This window comes from Curcuma longa, chromosome 9, assembly GCF_044706935.1.
Source record: "Curcuma longa cultivar G26 ecotype Majalengka, Jawa Barat chromosome 9, ITB_CL_G26_1.1, whole genome shotgun sequence".
Classification (NCBI taxonomy): domain Eukaryota; kingdom Viridiplantae; phylum Streptophyta; class Magnoliopsida; order Zingiberales; family Zingiberaceae; genus Curcuma; species Curcuma longa.
The window spans coordinates 8,445,949-8,470,624 of NC_133869.1; the positions used below are offsets into that span (position 1 = coordinate 8,445,949).

Consider the following 24,676-nt stretch of genomic DNA (forward strand, 5'->3'; position numbering starts at 1 on the left):
CTTCTTACTTGCTTAATTGTCTTACATAATTAAAAATTTATTCATTGCAAGTTAAAGTTTTAAGCTTATTTTAATACTTACATGCTTAATTAACTTTACTTACTTTAAGTTACGTTGCTATGCTATATTGCATCACTTAGCCTATTTTTAAAGCTAGTACTTGACTTACTTTTAAGTTACGTTGCAAGCGACTCGCAACAAGCTGCTACTGCAAGCGACTCACTATTGCCGCGGGTCTCTCATGGTGGCTGTAAGCAACCTTGCGGTGGCCACGAACAACCTCACAACGGCCACAAGGTGACGCAGCTCTGCGAGTCTACCATGAGATGAGATTGCTCACGCCTAGGCCACCGCAAATTCACCAAAGTCACAATCGCTGATTTCCTTCCTTTTTCTCTTTTTCCTCTTTCTTTCCCATCTTTTCCTTTCCTTTTCTTTTTTTTTTCCATCTTTTATTCCTTTCCTTCTTATGTCAACAACTCAGAGTAAACATAGCATTACCTGGCTACACAATCTTGCCCCATTTTATTTTCAGGATGAAGATGGTCTAAGAGTGATAACAAATGCCTCACAATTGAGATCAAGTATATTTGGTGAGGGATATAAGAAATGAATGCAACCATTTCGTATATCTCCATTAAAACAAAACTCATATGAAAGTACTCTTCATAGTTACAATGAATCGAATGGTAATCTCCAAAAACACAATGACGAATCCTTCCATATTAGCTTGTTTGAAACCCAAGGCTGAGAAACTACTTTGCGTGACTCCCTCCAACAACCTTCTCCAACTGTATTACTAAAGTTTTGCTATAACATCAATTGCATTATTTTCTGTATCTATTACTTGAAGGATATAACACAATAGACCAAAGATGAGCAACACCAAGAGCACAACTATTTAACTTACAACAAAATCATGCTTTTCTTGGATGATTAATGTTAAATGGAACTTAAATTTCAAAAAGAAAAAAGGGACACGATATTCTTAGAAGGAACAGTCACGTAGTTAAGACTCTCTCATGATGGCTCGAAGTGCATCTTTAACATATGGATACTTGTACGAGAACCCTAATTCCTGTGCTTTGAGTGGGAGAACTCTCTGTCCTTCAAGAACCTGGAATTGATAGGCACCATAGTCTTGATACCATAACGGGTAGAAAGAAATGGAAACAAATTGTAGAATACTTACAACAGAGGCACCTTCACCTAGGACAGCTTTGAGGGCAAACTCCGGTACCGGTAGCCAGGAGGGACGACCAATAACTCGACCAAGTTGCTCACACATTTCTGACAATTTGACAGGATTCGGTGCTGTTCCGTTGATAATGCCTGCAATTTCCAAGGCAATCATATGACAATCCTTATTCTGTTCCAACTATGTTAATCTAAATAGAAATTATTAAATAACAAAATAAACATCCTCTATAAGTAATTGTTTTATATCTAATTAGGATGCAGAAAAGCAATCCACTGATGACCATCTTCTATTGTTGACTATTTACAAGGATAATAATGTGGATCTCCTGAAGATCACTCTCTATTATTGACTAGTTAAAGACAATATGGAGTCACAATTTTGTAAGAAGTAGAGATACCACAATTCTCTGAGGCTTGAGACTAACTTGTGTTGTTGCTTTGCATAAGTGTTAGGTTTAGAGATTCTATTTTTTTATACAATTTCTTTACCCAAGTACCAAGGCACCCAATTTCTTTTCATTCCACACCAATGTATAATGGATTTTGTGCCTATCATGTATGAGCGGTCACATTTTCTATAATTCTCTAGCAACTCCAATGATTTTGTTGTTGACAAATCGTGTTCGTTCAACAAAGGTCATGTTGTACCAATCAATATAATCTTCAATATCTTCTATATATTAGGTTTCGATTATACCTTAAAAAGAGGATGCCCATTTTAATAGGCTTAGACCTATATCAATCATTATTTTAAGAAAAGTGATTTACTTTCTCTAAATAGAGACAATGTGACTGTGTACAAGCACAAAATGATTTAGTTGATCAATGCACTTTCAGATCTATTAATCGATTAATGAACTATATAACCATCACTTTTAATAATTGATAGCCATCAGTTCGGTTGAAAAAAACAACTTATTTGGTCAACCTAACCAAGTTGTTCGGTTGACCAACAAGCTTAAAACTTATTTTTCTTGATAACTTATTTCAACCTAGGCACATATTATATATTATAATATATTCTGTCAAATTTTATAAATATTTTATGCATCCTTACATGTCAAAATCTTTCCAGTTGACCCATCCATCTCGTGTCAATTTATACACTCAACTAACTACTCAAACACAAAATGTTCATTTAAACATGGGTCAATAAGCCTTATATAATATTAGATAGTGATGATTTCTTTCTGGAGACTAATCTAATTTGTATATCTAACCTGATGAGAAGATGAGTTATCCTCAACATGACATGTTGATGCATGTAGATTGAAGCAAAAAATATTGAAACTATTCAAGGTTAATTCTTTTGATTAAAAATAAAATAATTAAAATAAATTAAATATTAATTTGTTCAATTAAATTTGGAGGGATCTAATTGAAATTTATTTTAACAGTTCTTTGTTTGTAATGATCTGTTGGAACTAACAGATCCAAGTTATACAAAAAAGTTTCTATACATCAAAGGATAGTCAATAGTATGTTCATACTACTGACTATCTTTAAATGAATGTAACATGAAAAAAGGTTACTTGTGATGTTGTGAGTCAAACTAATTAAGGTAAACAGCTAAATTCATAATATAACACTAACTAACTTTTACTGTAAAACAAAAGAAGATAAATGCTCTGCTTTTCCAAGCATGAGCATGCTTGTTTGGATGATCAAGATGATTTACCTTTATAGGATGGATTTCTTAGAGCTTCATATATGAGGTTCACCAAATCATCCAGATGAATCCAAGAAAACCTACAAATCAGGAGACTTTACTTCTCCAACAGAACTTCTAAAGCCAATTATTTGCACAGAAAAACATTTTCCATCTTTGGTTCACTAATAGTTGCGATTAAGAAAATACAAAATGGACCAAATATATTATTTCTCTTTATAACAATATTTCTATCTAAAGCAAAAGGAAATGGAATGATGTACAAGATTGAAGAGACTCAACTAACTTTTGTGCAAGATTTTAAACCATAAAACCTAGGATATATAGAAGATAATCTTAATTGATTTATTTGTTTGCTTCTACATTTAGCAGGGATAAACTTTCAAACAAAGCCAATAAAATAGATGGTGTCATTTGCCAAATATGATTCCTTAGTTTTGCAGCTCGTGGGTTAATGCCAGCACATGCTGCAGCCTTATATAATGCTTGGTAGCCTGACCTGGTAAAATACATGGGCACTGCAGTAAGACTAACTGTGCCCAAATGAATAATGCATTGTGCTTTACAACACCAGCAATGCATAAGAAGCTAGGCACAGGTTGGTATTGCTGATCTTTGTCCCAGTAAAAGAAAAAAAAATATGCAAGATTGACATTCATGATGTTGATAATTATCTTTAAACTGAAAGAAGTCCTTAATGAAATATAAGATTGTTCCAGAAGCAGAGCTATAGGTGCAACATAAACAAGATGTTTACCATTGTCTTCCACTGCCCAAGGGTCCCCCAGCAAACATCATGAAGAGGGGGATCATTTTAGCTGCATGAAATTCAAATAAATTGTCTGAATCTCATCACATTTGCAAACAATAACCTATGGGATCCTAACACTTTAGGTATAATGGGATAAACTACAAAACTACAATAGTATAAACTAGCAAAAGCCAAAACAAGTTAAAATTGCCATTATTTAGATTTGTCAATAGAGAGGTCAAAAATATGGAAGCTACTGGACTGCAAAATATTATTCACAATTGCTAATAAATGTCCTTCCCTGTTTAAAGCAAGAAAGCATAAAAAGAATTGTCCATATAAGCAATGATATGATTAGTTAACATGTTCATTTTCCTTTTCTCTGTCTAGTATTCTCATGGAAATGAGATACCATATCCAAGGAAATGAATTAAGCCAGCCCAAATATGAAAAGATATTTGTTTGCACTTTTACTAAGTGTATGTATATGGATTTTTAAGCATAAGTTAAACAAGAATTACAAGCTAAGAACTAGAATTGTAATGGTATGAGTTTAAATTGGAGAAGATGAAATAAAATTGCTGGATTACGCAGCCTTACCTTGCCAACAATAGCAGAACTGTGAGGGTATGAGTTGAAGTTGCACGAATAATTTGAAATTGTAGCACATGAATAAGAAAAGAAAGCTCTAAAATATTTTTTTCTGGATGAGTTGAAAATGCAAGGAATAAACCAAAGTTGAAAGATTTGGAAAGAAATTTCAGTGTACAAGTTAACGTCACAAGGGTAAGTTGAAGTTGCAAGCAAAGAATTGAAATTAGACAGTATGAATATGAACTAGAAATCTAGGGCTTTGGATTAAAGTTGCATGGCTCAGTAAAAATTGCAAGGACATTTTAAGTTGCAAAATGAATTGAAACTACAAGGTGGAAACTAGAATTGCAAGATGTAAATGGAATTCTAGGGCACAAGTTGAAGTTGAGGAGCATGTTGAAATTTCAAGGCACCAACTACATTATAAGGTATGAACTTAAATTATACAGCGTGAATTGAAGTTGTCAGGACTAGTAAAAATTTGTAAGGCATAAATTGAAATTTTAAGTTGCAGATCATGGCTTGAAATTGATAGGTTTGAACTGGAATCGCAAAATGGAAACTGAATTCTAAAGTTCCAATCAAAGGGTAGTGATGTGGCATGGGGTAACTATCTCATCGAGCAAAATAAGAATTCTCATAAAGATAAGAAACCTCACAAGAATTTATTAAGATAAAAAACATATCATATATATGAGGGTTAGGGAGTCTTTTTAGAAGAAAAAAGACATTTAAAAAAAACATATTCCCTGATTACTCACTCACATAATGGATAAAATCCATATGACAGAAGAAATTCATGCAATGAATCCCAAATAATTAGGACCAAATCTATAATGATGATGAGAGGCCTATGCTTATAAAACTCAAAACATCTACTTTGAAAATTTACTTAAAATTCATATAAATAACTTCAACATTGGGATTTGGGTTACAATGGAAAAAATTATTCTGATAGAAACAAAAGTTAGATGGTAAAAGCTTTGTATTGGTAAGCACTATAGAAATGTCACAATTGTATGGCAGATATAAGTAAAAGGAAGTGAAAAAGATAAGGGGTTCCTTTTTTATCAATAAAACAGACCCAGGGCACCACCATCTTTTCCAAGAACCACGCCAATACGAATGAGTACCAATCTAACACCATTATCTACTTCAAGTGCTTTTGCTTCCCATTCTCTACAAACCTGAAAATGACCAAAGCATATGAAATCTCAAGATTAGCACTACAGGCGAAGCTTGGATACAAACAAATGGTTAAGAAAAAATAATTCGACTATGATGAGCTATCCAGCAACTGGATATAGGAAAACCAGACTAATGTGCATGTTGAGTTGCATGCACTATGGTGAATACAAAACAAACAAAGGGATACTACAGTCGAAGATTATATCTTGAATTAAGTTGTACTACAATTTAGAAGAGTAAAGCTTCAAGGTAAAGGGAGACATTTCTCAATAAAAAATATTCAAAGTATGTCCAAAACATGAAAGAAAAGGTTGCAACATAATATTATATTTGTCACCTCTGATAGGTAATCATTGCCAGAAGGACTGTTCTCATCACAAACTCTAGTCTCACTTGTACCTGAAAGTGTGCCAAGGAACAATAAGCAAAATGTAACGAATAAGAAGCACACAATAAAGCTTGATAAAAGAATATGTGCATTTATGGTTTTCTTTTTAAGAACAGAATAAATACAACATTTTGAGTTTTGTAAGCCATTGATGCAAGTCTACTAATTGTTGTCCTTTTAATGTAGGGATGTACTATGAGAATAAGAAATCAAGTAGCTACAGCTCAATGGGCATAAACTTCTGAATAATAGCTTACTAATAATATTATGGATTAGTTTTGGGACTTTTGTGCAAATCCTTTATCCCATGAAGAAATTATTCATAAATCAAGGACCCCACCATGTGTTCTTTGCACTAAATTATAGGTATACTAGGAAATTCTTGTCACCCTATTACAAAACAACAAGAACAAGAAAATGATACAAACGTTTGGATAGTAAGATATGAAATGCACAAACTACAATCTGAAACCCTGAACCGTTACAATCTGGATGCCTATAGAAGTACTGGAAGGTGCAAGACCTGCCTTTATGAAAATGTATGAAGGGCAATTTTTGAATGCTACAAGTTTAACAATAACTGTGAGATATGACATTACATGTGTGTAAAGTTGAGAAGACCAAATTTGTACTGTATTCAAATGACAAATCTTGTGATTATGAGACTATTGGAAAGAGACTGAACAAAGCTGATATTATCCAATATATAAGGGCAAGATACAAGAGAGGAATTGGAGTAATATTTTGACTTCTATTTGAGAAAAAAAATTGAAAGACTAATATATTTTGAAGTAGCAATCAACAAAGGTAATAAAAGTGTTCAAAACCAAATTGAGATTAGAGTTCTCACATCTAAAAACGGAAAATGACAAAGTGAAAGCTTAACACAACTCTAAAAGGAGATATTTTGGAAGAGATGGACAATATCTAATCAACTCTGTCCATGATGAATTTGAAAGAGTTGTGAATAAAAGAAGACTATCCAATGTTGTACCAGGTAACCATTCTTGAGTATAAAGTTATAAAAAGTCGTCAAGATTGCCACTTTCTTTGCCTCTGGAAGCATCTTATATTTTGGCACAAATCAAACATTACATATAAACATAATTTTTGCTTATAGCTACAGAATTCTTCAAAAATATTCCACAGAATGCAATTCCACAAACATTGGTAATTGACGGATATTACAAAAAGAAGCATAACCTCTATAACATGACAAAAGAACTTATGCAAATTGAAAGGGAATAGGGAACAAAGTCAATAAAACCCCCCACATATGGTTATAGTTTGTTAGTCTTCAATCAAATTGTCATGTACATGGAAGCATGTAAAGTTCACTGGAAAAAGAGTACAAGCCAAAAGGAAATATTGAAGACAAAAATTTACTAACTGCATACCATAATAACCAATTGCTGTTGCACTGACCAAAACTGAAGGCCTCAGGTCCGTGCTTGCATTATTTATTAAATCTACAACCTTTAGCATACAAATTCAATAATAGGATCATCAGTCAATTAAAATGGAGGGAGATGTAGTTGAGCATCCATCACTTAAATAACCATTGAAGGTATGTGGTTGCAGAATTTCTGTCAGCAATTAAAGGATCAAGAACCTTTGAGGTCGTATTTAGGCGGCTATGTTTGATCTCCTTCTTTATCTGTATGCATAAAAAGAATGCCACAGAATTAACATTTGAAATGAAGCATTTGAACTGCAGAACAAATTAAACTGCTATTGTTAAGCAATGTTTAACTAGGATCTAAAGTGTCGCTGGAAAAGTTTTAGGTCCCTTCTCCCTAGGTAGGGAAGGTCACCCCACCTGCCTATGTCAAATGTGTCTATATCTTCAATATTTCAAAATTTCCACAATCCTTCACCGTAAGATGACTCAAGAATTTCATAAAACCTCAAGTTATTATAGATATGTTCAATACTAAGACAACTCAGTAAGTCTGTTAGTAATCATTGGAACCTTCAAATCATGAAATGATCTCCTTAGGATGCACATTTTATCTAACAAAGTGGCAATTGACTTATATGCAAGGTCTAAAATCTCGATCCGTGCCGAGATTTCCATCCTGGATCAGAACGATATGGTTTCGGTATCGTATCATGCCATGCCGATATAGTTTCGGTATTTTTTAAATTTTAAATATAAATGTATATTAATTTTATTAATATTTGATTATTAAATATATTTTATATGTTGAAATGTTGAATTTATATTTCAATCTTTTCTCATAAGATAATACTTATTAAATTATTATAAAAATTATTTTTAAAAAATAATTTTTAAAATTTAAATTTAAATTTAAAATTGTAAAATCATTTGAAAGGTTAAAAATAATTATAAAATTATTTGAAAATCTTAAATTATTTTTTTGAATGTATTTGTAAACTTTTAATTTTAAAAAATTTATTTGAAATGTTTAAGAATTATATTTTCTTTAAAATTTTAGATTATTTTAAATTTATATTTAATTTTAAAATTATTTTTAAAAATAAATTATTTTATAAAATATTTATTAATTTTTAAAATTATTTAAAAATTTTGAAATAATTTTTAATATTTTGTAACTATTAATAATAGTTTATTTTTAAAAAAATACATATTTAAAAAATAAAAAAATTAACTAAATTAAAAAAATTGCCGCTGTAATAGCCCATGGAGGTCGTCGCAATACCGCGACTCTTGTGGAGGGTTTTAGGAATATATAAAATTTTATTAGAATTTTAAATAAATTTTTATATATATTAATGGGATAATTTAATTAGAATTTTAGGAAATAAATTTGATTATTTATTTAGGTTAGGGTTGATTATTTATTTAGGTTAGGGGTTGATGAGATTCATTAAAAAATAATAATCTAATTAAGAGATAAATAAAAATAATTAATTATTAGAATTTAAATAAAATATATAAATAATTAAATAATTTTATTAAGGTTTAATTAAGTTAATCAAAGTTAATGTTTTAACTAAAAAACCCAATCTTTTCTCCGACGCGACGATCTCGGCACGCACGGACGCAAGGTCGCGCGATCACGGGACCTCGCGGCCGCGTCGGAGGGGTCGCGCGACTCCTCCGGTGAGGCCGTGGGGTTCGCGCGACCCCTTCGGTGAGGCCGCCGTGGTTGCACGACCCCTCCGACGCGGCCGCGGGGTCGCGCGATCCCTCCGGACGCGGCCGTGGGGTCGGACGACCACTCCGGCGCAGTCGTTGGGGTCGTGCGACTACTCCGGCAGCTGGGCTGGTGTCGGGTCGTGCCGGTTGGTTGGCGGGCAGAACGAAATGTTTCGCCTGTTCGACCGGCTCGACATGAAATTTTAATCCTTGCCTATATGTTTTTTGTTCTCTCATGAATATTGAATTAGAGACAATGTGTATGTATGATTTTTACAATGCATATTAGTCACTAATTCATTGAGCTAGACAAGTTCGCATGTGGCAAAAATTGTACAACATATTTTGCCTTGCTCTTGATCTGACCACTATATTCTAATTTTTTTTGCTTTTTTAATAAATCAAATTTTCTCTTAGGACATAATCTAATATGAACTAGTAGGATCATTAGTTCAGAAGAGACATGACTAAGAGTCCAAATATCATAGAAGTCTAAACTAGGAAACGAGGACTGAGAATGTTATCCTAATTGATAGAATTCCCACTCAGAACTATCACAGGCTTGATTCTTAAAAGAAAATAAATGGGATGGCAATATATGTATTTATATACTCCAAAATAAATAACCAATCTTAAAATTAGGAAACTAAACTAGGTAAATATAAATAAATATAAAAATATGTTATTTGCATTGATTCTTTCAAACACTCTATCTAATGGTTGAGCATAAATGTTTATCATGTCTGTAGAGCTTGTTGCACAGAAATACAAATCAAGCTATTGAGAGAAGCTGGGTAAAGATAAATGCAATTTGATCTTCTAAAGAGAGTATAGGGTGTTAATCTTGGAAGTAATCACATTGCACTTGAAGTGACAGTCTACCTTTTTTGGATCAGTAAAATTTTATAGCATGAATCTGAGTACAAAAACCGGTCTTTAGGAGTTCCTCATGTCTGACGAAGCATCATATCAAAGAAAACACCTAGCGACCGATATATTGCACACAGTTGAAGATCCTTTCAATATCTAATTGTCCCTCACTAAAGAAACTTCTATTTCGATCCTTCCATACAAAATGAATCATAGATGACAAGGCAAAATGGTGAACCTTTGTCAGCATCTGGCTCCCACAGTAATGTCTTCCAAAGACTCAATATCTATCAGTAGGTGGACATCTCCGATCGCATATGAAGAGTCTCTAATCCTCCTCCATGATATCGCAATAGGAGGGCACTTGAAGAATAGGTGCTCTTGAGTCTCTAGTATCTAGCCATAGAAAGTCCATTGTTGATCTTCTAAGTAATCCTTTTTGTCTCTAGTGGGAAGTCGCCTCTATGCCAACATCCAGAAGGTGACTACATCACTTGGTTGTAAGTGAGTCTTCCACACTATCCGGGCTCATGGCTTCTTAGGACTATCATGCCTAAAAAATCATATGTCCGTGCTACCCCTCCATCATGATCGAACCAATCTGTCAGTCTCTATCCAGGAGCCTTCGGGGACCCAACAACTAATAATATAAGAAACCGTCTTTATAGCAGTTGTTTGATCAGAGGGGAATCCGAGTGGACTGCCTCCCATGTCTATGTCAATTGAAGTAACAGTCTACCTTGCATTCATAGACTACAAGTTTATTTGTAATTTAGATAATTATTTGATTGTCATAATGCTAAAACTGGCTTATAATGTTAATCGAGGTTTTAAAGAACGATTATCAACAATCATCTTACATTGTATATGTTACTGACCTATATTATATTCAAAAGTAGATTGTGCTACCACTTTTTTTTTTCCTTTCTACATTATAAGGTTTCCTCCAATACTCCTAATAATAATTCAAACACTTATTACAATTTATGTTCCTTCTCCATGGAAGGTTTATTCAATTGAAGTACAACCTCAATTACTCAAACAACCCTAACATATTTTAAGTCTCTACTTCAATCTCATAGTGTCGTTTATTAAGGCCAAGAAAAAGTACAATTATACAAAATCAGGAATATTTAACTCTAAATCAAGGTATAAGAAAATAAAGAAGATTGGAATGAAAGAATGGAAAAATGGAAAGTATGCATGTAATTTATCTCAGAGAAAATAATCTCAATTAGTATTATTAATAGTGAAAAAAAAAGAGAAAAGTAATCAATCAAAACAGTACAATTAAAAAGACGAATAAAAAAATTTTATTCATATAAAAAAACAAAATAACCAATCAATTCATCATAAAAAAGAAATTTTCTATAAAATGTATTGATAGCCAAATCAAAAAGAATTGTTTTAAAAAAAATCTTCATATATGTTATCTAGTAAATATTAAATTATAAGGTTCTAAAATAAAATATTAAAAAGAATAAATAATAAATAAAATAATGATGCTTAAAGGTCAATGGTCAATTGGGAGAAAGTTCCACATAGAGTGGCATTAGTGGTGTTATATGATAACAAATATAACATAAAATTGTTAACCAGAAAATAACGATAATATAAAGTCACTAATAATATGTCTCCCTCTAATTAATTAAATCTACTATTCATTATTTACATTATGTTACTATGTTATTTCATGAGACAATTTCTCCTTACCTCATTTCTTAACTTTTATATCAAATTAATTAGTTTTTCACTTTTTTCCTTTTCCCAATGATTTCAATTTCATTAGGTCTACCAATTTAATATTTAATGCAGTTGATACTTTTTTTTTAACAATCTGATCCTAATATTGATGCTCATTTTGACAACAATGAAGCCAGCATCCACAAAGAATTAAAGTGACAGTCCTCTTCCTAGCTCATAGGAAAAGGCACCAACATGAAAAAATCTGATCTAAATATGGATATCCATTCTGAATAATTCAGCCAGCAGCCATAAAGAATTGAAGTCAGAGTTGGCCTCCTAGTTCACAAGAAAAGGCTCCCACGGTATGCTCATATATTTGAAGAATAGGAATCAAAAGGAGGAGGGGGAGCAATTCAAATTACCTATATAGGAACTTGAAAACAGAGAAACTCCACCATAGAGCTCTGTGCACAGATTCTGGTAACCGAAGGAGAAGTAGAGAATCAAGTAACAATATCTTCGATACTATGTATGATGAATGTTTTGGGTGTGTTTTCCTACGTAACCCCATCTACCTATATCAATTATAATTGGAATTTTACAAATAAGACCTATATTTACAATATTACAAACTAGTCTTCAACATGAAAGATCTTCCTTGAGTATCAATCAAGGGGCTTTGTGCATTACGTAAAAAAAAAACATTGAGGCGTCATTTAAAAAATCCACTACGTTGTAAACCTTCCTTGTTTCCCCCAAACAAACCACTTTCAGTAGACAAATGACATTCTTTGCAACATCCACAGAATAACACATTATGGTATACAATGTCAAAAAAAATGATGAAGAATAATCCCATACAAATTTATGTACTAACTTTGACTTGTTATTTTATATAGATGTTGTATTTGAAAAATGGGATATATGAAAGACGGGAGAGATTCATCTTGTATAATGGAATAGGAAATTAAAAGTATAAGATACTAAAACAAACCAACCTCAGGTGACCATCTTGTACTTATGGGTAGTCCAGCCAAGTTAACAACAGCATTTGAACCGTGGATGCAATGTTTCCACTCCGCTTCTTCAGCAATCACAATTTCAGGAAAATTATTCACTGCATGTAGTAACAAGACATTATATTACAGAACCATGTATCTGTTTTGTATGGAGAAATAATTGTGAACTTGGATGTTGATGCACTTGGGTCATCCAAGCCTACTGAGAATTCAGCCAACAAGAGCCCAATGGAATCAAATTTTGGATTAATGGTTCAAGAAGTACTCAAAGCCCAAAACTTAGTTTTTGACCAACCCACTATTTACTTTAATGTTTCAATTGACCATGTAGTCAAAAGAGTGTTAAGTATGGTGTGTTGGTGGTTGTATTTTTGCATGGTGTGTGTTGGTAGTTGTATCTTTGCATGGTGTTTGTTAGAAATTGAATTTGCATGGTGCTGGTAGTTGTAATTGTCTTTAAGTGTGTTATATTTTGTGTTGTCTTGGAACTCTAGTTGTTGCATGAAAGGTGCATCAAGTCCTATAATTGGAGGGATGTTCCAAGTATACAAAGGGGGATGAATTTTGAAAGAAAAAGAAAGCAATCTTTGAGTTATATATAAAATATATATATATTTGTGTTTGTCTCTTAGTTTCTTATCTCTTGGGAGGATTTCTTTGAGTGGTGAGCTAAATCCAAATTTTTATCCTTGAGGTGGTGTTACTTATCGCGATCATACTGTTTCAGATACCTGGACCAGTATCATTTGATATCAGATCCCTTGGTCTCAACGCTTCAAGTTCGTGCATTCATCATGGCGAGGCATGGAGACCATATTCCTTCAGAAGTTCATGTTCCGAATGACTTCGAGCGAGACTCAGAAATTGCAGAATTAAGGAGAATGGTTGAGGTGTTGCAAAGACATTGAAGCAATAACAAATCATGGCTAACCGAGAAGAAAGCAATGTGAAGCATGCAAGGAAGTGGAAGATCAAAATCCTTTTGGCATTAATAATGATTCTAGTGATGAGAAGCAAGACCACAGAAGGCAAAGAAGACTGCCAAGAAGACATAAAGGTGATATGAAGGTTGAACTTCCAGAATTTGATGGCAAGATGCAAGGTAATGCTTTTATTGATTGGTTATCTACTGTTGAAAGAATTTTTGAATTCAAGAAGTTTTCGAAGGAAAGGAAGGTGAAATTGGTCGCTATCAAACTGAAGGGCTATGCTTCACTTTGGTGCGAAAATCTAGAGAGTGAAAGGAGTAGAGAAGAAAGGAGGCCTAACTATATTATGTTATATAATTTCAAACAATACAACCTGCCTGTGGAAGAGTATACAAGAGGATTTGAGTATTTGATGCTCAGATGTGAAATCAAAGAACCCTAAAGAGCAAACTATTGCACGGTCCTTGGGAGGGTTAAAAAGGGAGCTTGCAGATATAAATAAATTGCAATCATATTGGACTTTCAATGATGTTAGAAAACTTGATGTCACCATTGAACAACAATGTGGAAAATATTCATCAAAAACATCACCTAGAGTAAGTTCTTCTAACCAAGGGAGTATTGACTGTAGCTCCAACAAACCATTTGACAAAGGTACAACTATTAGCAAGAATGAAGTCAAGGATGGGGGAACGGTGCAAAGGCCCTCTAGCAATTCCAATTCCACTCGAAAGTGTTATAAATGTCAATGGTATGGACACATCGCTTCTAATTGTCCCAACCAAAGGGAAGTCACCATTAGAGAAAATGTGATTGAAGAAGAGGAGGAAGTGAACCAAGAAGATGAGAGAAACTCGCAGAATTCACTGAACATGCAGATAGAAAGGATTTAGTGATTCGGAGGAGCCTTAATATGATTCAAAAAAATGAAGAGGTGTGGCTACAAGAACATAGAGTATCTTAGAAATGCTTTTCAAATCTTGAGGGAGCAATGATCATTTGCTAACTTACAAAAGTGTCATTTCTTTACGAATAACCTAGTTTTCTTAGGTTATATGGTTTCTAGTGAAAGCATCAAGATAAATCCTAGCAAGGTGGAAACCAGAGAGAGTTGGCCAATTCCTAAAACTATTAATGATGTAAGGAGCTAACATGGTATGGTCTCGTAGCTCCTATCACCAAATGCCTTGAAGGAGGGACTTTCAAATGGACTAAGGAGGATCAAGAAATCTTTGAATCCATTAAGAAGAAGATGACAACAACTCCTATTTTGACACTTCCAGACTTCAGCAAAGAGTTTGAATTAGATTGTGAGGCATCCAATGTGGGAGTTGGAGCTGTTCTCAGTCAAGAAGGAAGATCCATCACTTTCTTTAGTGAAAATTTAAATGATGCAAAGAGGAAGTATTCCACTTATGACAAAGAATTCTATGTCATCATTCGAGCTCTTAGTTATTGGAGTCACTACTTGTTGCCTAATGAGTTGGTGTTCTATCCACACTGAAGCATTGAGGTACCTCAACAATCAACACAAGCTAAGTGTTTGGAAAATGGGTAGAATTTCCTAAATTTTTCAATTTTTGCTTAAACATAAATATGGTCAATTGAATAAGGTGGCAAATGCATTGACTAGGAGGCATGCTTTGCGGAGTGTTATGAGATCTATGGTAGTTGGGTTTGAGATTATTAAAACACTTTATGAAGATGATTCTAATTTTGGCAACCTATGGAAAGCTTGTTTAAGTGGGCCAAAGAACCAATTCTTTATTCATGATGGCTATCTTTTCAAGGCTAAACAACTTTGTATTCCAAATTGCTCACCTAGCAAGGCTATAATTCAGGAGGCTCATGGTGGAGGACTTGTTGGACATTTTGTTAGGGACAAAACATTGATTCTGGTGCAAGAGAGATTCTATTGGCCTAAGCTTGTGCAAAATATTGAGAAGGTTGTGAGTTGATGTGTTATTTGTCACAAAGTAAGATGTATGGGAGCAAACCCATGTCATGTCGATCGATGGCCAGAATGGTAAATCACCCATGCCAACTGACACGGCTCAGTATTGTATATCATGCATGGCACTAGAACACCCAGTATTAGGAGGAAAAAATTGTCCAAAGAATTATTACTTCGATGTAGTTGTGAATGTGGGATTTACTATGATACAGACAAATACAAACCAAATACTTGTTTTAGCTTTGTGAATGTAGAATGAAACAATCGAGAATATTCATATTTTAAGACTTGCATGATTTTCAAAAGGCTAATAAATAATGTAAAGTGGGAAGAAGTCACATTAAGAAAGATAGATACCTATGTTGAAACATGCACAGCAATATGTAGTCAAGATCTAATCTATTCAAGTGCTAGTAACCACAGATTCATCCCTAAAGGCCAAGAGACAAAAGAGAAGCAAAAGGAAAACTAATGGATAATTGAACAAACAACTGCATATGGTGCTCTTTAAATGAAGCTCAAATTGGAATGTGCAACAAGCTATCTCAAGCATTTGTCAACTAGAAATTAAAAACTTCATGGTCAGTTCAGGTTTCTTCTTCAGATTTCAACTTGGACAAAGAAAATATACATTACCTTCTTACCCGGAAAAACTAATTGTGCCTTTGCTCTAGATCGTGTCAGAACACAAACTTTGTAATTGTCTGCACAGAGGATCGCAAATGTTACTTAAGTTTCTTCATATAATACCTATATCTGTATACATATATATTGCTAGAAATAAATGTTTTGGAGTATTGTGGTTTGTAGAGCATTGGTGCATCTTAGCCTCTTTTGTGTATGATTCAATTCAAACTTCAAGAATTTAATAACCTAACGCAAGAAAAAACAAATCACATTTTCATAAGAGGGTTATTCAGAAGGTTAACTCCTTTAACTACAATTCACAATATTTTTAAAAATGTTATTTTCTTGGATTGAGAAAAGACTGAATTTGTACAAAATACTTCATCATAATTCAACATTAAGAAAATAGTTCAACTATCAAACTGAACCAGCAGAAGAAAAAAAATGACTCGTCAAATTTACCATATTTGATTGACATCAAGTGTCCTGTAATGATTTTCTGAACTACAATACTGTAATGCAAATCCAAATAATAGTAGTTTGCAATATGACTTGTCTACTGTTGCACCGGGCTCTCTTCAACATGGTAAAGAAACTTTTCAGACAGAAATTTTCTAGTTTTTCCTGTAAATAATTTAAAATGATTGTTCCATTTTGATTAAAAACATAGAAGTCCAGTATTGCAGTGACGAACAGGTATTCTCTTAAGATATGCAACTAAATCTGTCAAGTGTAATTTAGGAAATTCCCTTAAAAAGTCATGCTAAATAATATATTCAATGGTTTTCTTGAACATTATATCTGATGTAGGTTTTCCTTTTAGAGCATAGACCTGCTAATATTAGCAGTGACTATTAGGTATGTGTTTACATAAAAGACTGGCTCTAGGACTGATCCTGGGAAGCTTATGCCTTTGTTGAAGGAAAGTCCATGCAAAAAAATATACCTTAAAGGCTTAACTAATTCATGAATACTATGGAGCAGAAGAATATATTTACACTCAGTATTTTGACTAGCGAGTTGTATGTTGTTTTCAAGTAAAATAAATCATGCTATAAAGGGTGATATCTCTAGTGAAGCGGTTTTTTCAGTGAATAGTAAGACTCAATGACATTACCAATTCATATCAACAAAAATGTAGAAAAATCATATTCATAAATGTTAAAAGTTTAAGTATACTAAGCCTGAGGTCGAAACCTGAAAGTAACTTTTGGATCAATCTTCGACCAATAAAGCCAGTAGCTCCCGTAATTGACACTATCATCCTGCCGTCCTGCGAAATTAATAAGATGAAAAACATGAGAACAAATCAAAATTTCATTAAGTCAAAGAAGAGTAATCTATGATCAAAGCCAAATCTACAGGAGGCCCAAGTTTAGAAATTGGTAGATTGACGCTGAACGTCCTTCCAATTCCAAGAGGATCAAGCTAATTAGAAACGGCTTACTTCAACTAGAGGAACACAGAGACATAAAGTAAACAAGTAGAAAAGAAAAATATAAAACTAGTTTCCGCGCCGGCATGATGCGAAAAGGACACCTACAATCCCAATTCACAGAACAAATATCTATGTATGAAAAATAGTGCCAAAGAGACAAAGTACACCCCCAAAATAAGATGAAGGGCAGTAAAAAGGGGGAAACAACCTTTGATTCAGAATGGCTGGTAGAAAGACAAAAGACTCTGCATTTCTTGAAATCGCGCTGCTGCAGTCACAGGCATTTTTAATAATAAGAGAAAGGACAAAGAGAAGGAAAAGCAAGTAAATAGGAGCCCGCGGAGATGCTCACTGGGGGGAAGAGCGAGTGGGGGAAGGGTAGGAGGGAAGGGGCGATTGTGGAGGTGGCTCGAGAGAGCGTCGTCGCCCAGCTCAATTCCATTGTAGTAGTCGGAGAAGGAGGATGTGAGATGGAGGAATGGAATGTGATGGAAGGAAAGCGGAAGGCGGGGCACAGGATGGGATAAAGAAAGAAAGCTGAGGAAGCGATGAGTTGCCTGTGGTGGCTGCGAAGCCACGGTTCAACGCCACTTGTGGAAACCCCGCTTGCCCTTGCAATTCGCATCCGTACCTCAAGTCGGCGGCCTTTTGTGGCGGACAAAGTCTCTAGACGACATGTATATGACCGATTTGAAGTCATGGATACATGTTCCTTCAAATACCTCTCTGATTTCTTAAAAAAAATTGATAATCTTTGCATTAATTCAATATCAAACCATAGTTAATATGGTAAGTGTCAAATAATTCATATAAAACATATAATATTTTATAATTACATATAATATTTTATAATTCTCTCTTTCCTCCTCCATGAGGACTAGAAGATTCAGAAACTCACTCTAAAGTTTTGAAGATAATCTTAACCCTAAAGCGAATTTCACAATCCCTACATTAACAAGAGAGAAGTAGACACCTTGAGAACATTTTTTATCAAGGCGTGAAAACTTATTTATGTACTAGTTTCTCAAGAGTATATAACCGGAACACAAGTCGGAGCAAAATCACAAAGATGTGAGTATTGCAATAAACCATAGTGCTGATCTTTACAGTTGAATAAAAACAGGCCAATGCAGCTCGAATAATCTTAAGAATTAATTTGTTGTCAATTCATGGCCAGTTGGTGAACTCGAACACCTTGTAGACAATCTCTATACCAGTCGGGATTTGCCATATGAACAAAAGAACATTCACTGTGTTCAAGGCGATGTGCAAGTTCCTGGCAGTCTCACTTCCTTTCTGCATTGCAGGCACAAGTGAAGCCGCTAATGCCCACAAGACTGTTATGCCTGCAAGGGTGAGAAAAGATCTAAAAGTGATTAGATTCTCATGTACAGAATATTTCATAATCAAAAGCATAAGGCACTCCTTTCATTTTTTTTTATCAGGTGGACGATTCCCAAATTATCCTCATCTGGCTCCTCAGCCTCCCTCTTGAATGTAGCACTCGACCAAGCCTCCCTCCGACGTGCATGATAATGGATCGATTGTGGGTTGGAGAACACTGGCTGCTACCTCGGATATGACTCCAACAATGTGCTGTCCTCTAAACTGATACTAGCTGAATTAAACCTAGAGCAACCCCACCTATTCGACTGACACCCTGAATTTGTGCTTTGCCATCCATTCCAACTCGCAGCATGGCATGATTGTATCACCACTGCATTTGTCGGTCAGAACACAAACTAGGTGAGCAAGTGCTATGCACACCCATGATCACAGTTGTTCAAAGCGCACCATCTTGCAGCCCACAGCCTATTCCACTTCATTATCTCCGGCACCTTATACGTCTTACATGCCATTTAGAACCACCACAAGTGGCGTGACGTGACTACGACGGACTCCCACAAGAGTGCATACATCTTACGCAATAACTTGGTGAAGTCAACGTGGCTTAACATTTTATGTAGATTATGCATTTTTAATCATTTTATTTTTATCATATTTTTATTGTAATTTTATAGACTATTAGATCTTGTTTGGCTACACTTTGATTTGCTAAATTTGAAGCGATGCTATTTTGCTTGTGAGCAACTCACTAAATAAAAAATAATGAGAAGAAATTGCCATGCGAATCCAACAAACACAGTGAGGCATTTCAATTCCACACTTCGCCCACAATGTTAACACTAGTGTTGGTGCAATCCAACCCTAAGTGATTGTGTTCTATCAGTATGTTTTAAAATATTAGACAAAGGGTTTAAGTTAGATTTATCTATGTATCTAGGTGGTTATAAAGTCATGTAGGAATTTGGTGGAGTGCATACAAAGCTCATGAAACTTGACTTGGTTCATTAAGATAGGAGATGACGAGTTGTCTAAAACTGAGAGTTTTAAATATTTAGGATCATTTATGTAAGACAATGGAAGGATTGACAGAGATATCTTACATATAATGCAAGCAGGATAGTAAAAATGGAGAAGAGCGTCAGATGTTTTATATGATCGTAAAGTACCTCTAAAATTTAAAAGAAAATTCTACAAAACAACGGTTAGACTTGCTATGTTATATAACGCTAAATGTTAGGTTATGACTTGAGCACATGAGCAAAAAAATAAAAGTTATAAAGATGAGGATGTTAAGATGGATGTGTGGGCATACGAGGATGGATAAAATAAAAAATTAGAGCATTACAGAGAATGTCAGAGTTGCATCTTTTGAGAGAAAACTCTAAGAGATACGTTTAAGATAGTACGGATATATACTTAGAACCAATAAATACTTTAGTTATGCAATGTGAAACTATGACAAATACGTATATCACACAAGAAAGAGAAAGATAAAAAAAAGACTTGATTAGCAATAATAAAATAAAATTTATTTAATTATAGATGATGATATAGTAGGAGATATAGTCAAATGGCGTAGAAGGATCCATATAACCGACCCCACCTAAAGGGATAAGGCTTGGTTGTTGTTGTTATTTTCTCATAAATAATGCCTATTTATTTTTATAAAAATTATTTTAAAAAATAAGTAATTTTCAAAATTTAAAACTAAATCTAAAATTATAGTATCATTTGAAAAGCTCAAATATAATTATAAGATTATTTAAAGATTTTAAATTATTTTTTAATGTATTTGTAAATTTTTAAAATTTATTTGAAATGCTTAAGAATTATATTTTTAAAAATTATTTCAAATTTATATTCAATTTTCAATATGTATTATAAAATTAAATTATTTTATAAACTATTTTATTAATTTTAAAAATTATTTAAAATTTTAAAATATTATTAAATATTTTATAACTATTATTGATAATAATTATAACTATTATTAAAAAAAGTATAACTATTATATATAATTAATAGTTTATTTATAATTAAAAAAATAAAGGAAAAATTGTGGCTATCACGACCTCACGTAGGCTAAAGGTCGTAGCGCTAAAGGGGTCACAACACCCTTCGCGAACTCGCGACGACCTCGCAAGGCCTTTGCGACCGCGTGGTTGTAGTGTTGGTCCCATGTCAAAATGATAAATACTACCCGTTTCGAGCGGTACAGCTCGACATTTCAAACATTGGTTGCTAATGAGGTGTTGGAAACCCTTCTTGAATCAAGTTGTTATTTGTTTGAGATGTTTCTCCTTGCTCTCTTGGGACTTGATCACCTTTATATTGAGAAATCAGGGCTTCAACACCATTTCGATGTTGCATGCCATCAATTATTCCATCATGCAAAAGTCTAAATACGTCAAGATTGATTGAATGTCAAATAGATGAAGTCCCGATAAATCAAAGTTGATAGAATCTCAAGCAAGTGGAAATCCTAGAAAAGTGGCCTTTAGGTACATGAAAAATTTTGGCAGGTCACGCTTGACTTGACGCTGGCAAGTGGAAGTCTTTTTGTTCAAGGTTGATCTTGAGGTTGGGCAAGTGAAAGTTATAGTCGGTGAAGGTTGACCTAAAGCTAGGTAAAGGATGAAGTTTCAAAAGCCAAGTCTTTAGATAGCGAAAGTTCTAGTAGGTCAAGATTGCCTAATAGTAGGCAAAGGATGAAGTCTAGAACATATGATCTCTAGGCATTGGAAGTCTTAAAAAGTTAAGGTCAATTTATACTAGGCAAACGACGAAGTCCCAAAGACATGGATCTCTTGTCACGATGATGACTTAGCCTTAGAATGGCTGGAGTCAAGGTTTAATTGAATGAAGACTGATTTCAATCAACTGATGGCTAAGTCGACTCAGCTTAGAATGCTGACAAACTAACAAAATATTTCTTTTCGAGGGTATGTTTAAGGGTAAGTTGATTAAGTAGTCGACTAAGAGAAGACTAATGAACTAATAAGATCACTCGACTAAAGATTCTATAGAAATCCAAGAAGAGAGATGTTAATCCAACACATTCAATTAATAAACACAAATGCTACAAGAGCACAATTGACTAGATAGAGAATTAGTCAAGTAATCATTGTGGGTTAGGGCAATCAACTATATGCTCGTTCAATCAACTCAGTTGAAGCAAATGATCTACTAGGGTAAGTTACCAATCAGCTAGTTGGGTGGATTCCATCAACTAACTAGAGCTCGATAAAGAAAGCTTTAATTGGAAATTTTAGTGCCTTGTTCTGGAGTGTTGTTGCATCCAAAGACTATGTGAGCAATCAAAGTTATTTGTTTTAATTTGTACGCTACACTTTTGTTGTTGTAAGCTTAGACTTGTAAGAGGTTTCATCACCTCTGGATGGTATCCGTGAAGAAGAAAGTATAGAGGAATTTCAAGAGTTATCCACTGATAGATCATATGTTGTGAAGAGATAGACAAGGATTTCTAAACCACACAAATTGTTTTATCGCTTGCGTTTGTAGTTTTTGAGTTTTTTATTTATGTTTTCCACTATGCACTAACTCAATTGTAGATGAACAAACAAAAAAAAAAGTGACCGACTATTCAGCCCCCTAGTCACAATCTCGATCCAATAAACACAAGACAAAATAGTTGATATGTTCACCAAGCTACTTAGATACAATCTCCTAATCAAGCTCTAGACAACTCCAGAATGAAGGATGGCCAACAAATAAGTTTAAAAGGTGTTGTTGAGTAAACTTCAATTTGATTTTTCCTTTTGTCTCTACCTAGCTAGTCAATTCCTACTAAAATGCTCTACCACTCAAGAATCACAAACTAGAGAAAACAATGTGGCATTCCTATCACTAAGGGTCATGAAGTAGAGAAAATGATATGAATTTATGCTCTTAATGTAGCCATGTATTTTGTATCTCTAAACTCCTACAAATATGTGATGTGTGATTACGAATGATAACCACTTCTCCAGTTTATTTCCATTCCTCAAAGCTTCATGCTCTCTCTAGTTTTATCCTAAAAACAACAGTAGCAAGGGAAATAAAAATGTCCGAGCCTTGTCATGTTATTCAACATAAGCATATCATAGAACTTAACCAATAAATACAATGTTCAGTTAAATTATTACTAAAGGAGATAATGTAACAAAGTGAGAAATAGAATTTGGAAGCAAAAAATGAAGTGAGAAATTGCAGTAGGAAATTAGAATGCACAGGTCAGTGAAATTTAACGAAGATTTTTGACAAGTAACCCAGTGAGAATTACCTGCACCAGAAAACAAATGAGGTCCTGGGAAGAGCTTGCCAGTCCGGAACCAGGTGTTGACGCAGCCTGCCACGGCCTCCAACACCCCGAAACCCAACAGTATGGAGCCCGCATTGAAGTGCCGATCCCTATACGAACCCTTCAACAACGCTTTCCTTTCCTAATTCAATCAATCCATGTCTCAGTGAATCATAACCGCATTCATCCATCTGAAATCTGAATCTAACAAGGAATTAATCGAAACCCTCCAACCTCGGTAAGTTGTTGAATCTTTGATTCAACAGGCGAGGGAGCAGGAGCTGCCGATGGCGGCGGTCGTGGCGCTCCGCCGTCGGTTCCAACGGGGACAGGTGTGGGGGCGGCAGCGGGCGCAACCTGCTTCTTCAGCTCGTTGATCTCGTCCTGGATGGTCCGGACGCGGCGCCATTGCCAGCCCAGGTAGCCCGCCCAGAGAGTGTAGAAGAAGAGGCCGCCCATAGCGATGGGGTGGATCAAAGCGAAGCTTCGCCCTTCGAGGATGCCGAACTGCCCTTCCACGGCCAAAGCATCCTTGCAGGATCGCAGTCAAAGTTGAGGGTAGGCGTGAGAGTAAGCTACCTCAAAGGGGAGAGAGAGAGAGGGGGAGTAGGGTTTGAGGAGTACCTGAGGGTCGAGGAAGAATGGTAAGGAGAAGGCGAACGCGCCGGCAGCAATGGTGGTGGGGAGGGGAACAGACGGGACGACAGAGAGCAGCAAGGGGGCAGGGGCAGTGGTGGAGAGGCGGCCTCGATCGTGAAGAGATAGCTTTGGGGATTGCTTACCTTCGGAGGACGGTTTGGGGCCGGGGAGAAGGTTGAGAAGGCGGAGGCTGGCGGAAGCGGCCATCGCAGGGAGGGAGAGAGACGAAGCGGATGGTTGGGCTTCGCCTTCGAGATTGGGGATGACGGGAGAGATATAGGACCTATGGGACTTAGTCGGCCACGTGTAAATGGACTCGAGATTCAAAGTGATTCTCGATGATTCGTGATCTCTCTGCTACTTTCTTTCTTTGTTTTTTCCCCATGGCTTTATATCATGCCAACACAGGAAAAAAAATTAAAGTTAACGGTCCATTTCTTTGTTTAGAAAATATTTTCTCGAATTTTTGTCTTTAATTTCTTCTATTTAGCATTTAGAAAACAAATGATCAGTGATAAAATTTAATTTGCCCCGGGTTATGATGCACATCTTCTGAATTTTTTAATATTTTTAAATTTATTTTGATAATCAATAAAAAAAATTTATAGGATTAAATTGGTTATCTTCATAATTAATGAACATAAATTAAATATCTAATATTAAATTTTAAAAAAATGATAAATTTTAATTTAGTCAAAAGAAATTAGTTAGATAGAGAAAAGATAATTAAATCTCCACAAAATAAGGGGAAAAATCAAACCCACGCAAATATCTATTTAAAACCCTTTCAATTACGTCTCTTGCACTCTATCTCGATAAAGACATTATTTTATCGCATGTTCCTACTTGTTTCATTATCTAGTACATTATTTGCTTTGTCACCAACCCTACCACTTTTTTGTTTTCAAACTAAGCCAAAAGCTCATGATTTTGAAACCCTCTGTGATCAAGCC

General features: G+C 34.7%; 2 protein-coding genes across 2 annotated transcripts; both read right to left on the reverse strand.

Moving 5' to 3' along the window:
- Nucleotides 1–876: 876 nt before the first annotated feature.
- Nucleotides 877–17,914, reverse strand: LOC141835168 (epimerase family protein SDR39U1 homolog, chloroplastic). The gene is made up of 13 exons (XM_074722599.1): nt 17,790–17,914; nt 17,646–17,705; nt 17,197–17,272; nt 16,017–16,076; nt 12,469–12,587; nt 7,403–7,447; nt 7,188–7,266; nt 5,740–5,801; nt 5,299–5,401; nt 3,627–3,687; nt 2,879–2,949; nt 1,193–1,332; nt 877–1,117 (listed from the first exon to the last, which is right to left on the reverse strand). The coding sequence occupies exons 1-13, from the start codon at nt 17,877–17,879 to the stop codon at nt 1,010–1,012; spliced, it is 1,074 nt and encodes a 357-aa protein (XP_074578700.1). The 5' UTR covers nt 17,880–17,914; the 3' UTR covers nt 877–1,009.
- A 489-nt stretch (nt 17,915–18,403) lies between these two features.
- Nucleotides 18,404–23,957, reverse strand: LOC141835169 (uncharacterized). The gene is made up of 4 exons (XM_074722600.1): nt 23,709–23,957; nt 23,319–23,615; nt 23,067–23,226; nt 18,404–18,783 (listed from the first exon to the last, which is right to left on the reverse strand). Exons 1-4 carry the CDS (start codon nt 23,928–23,930, stop codon nt 18,605–18,607), a joined length of 858 nt encoding a protein of 285 aa, XP_074578701.1. The 5' UTR covers nt 23,931–23,957; the 3' UTR covers nt 18,404–18,604.
- Nucleotides 23,958–24,676: the final 719 nt, after the last annotated feature.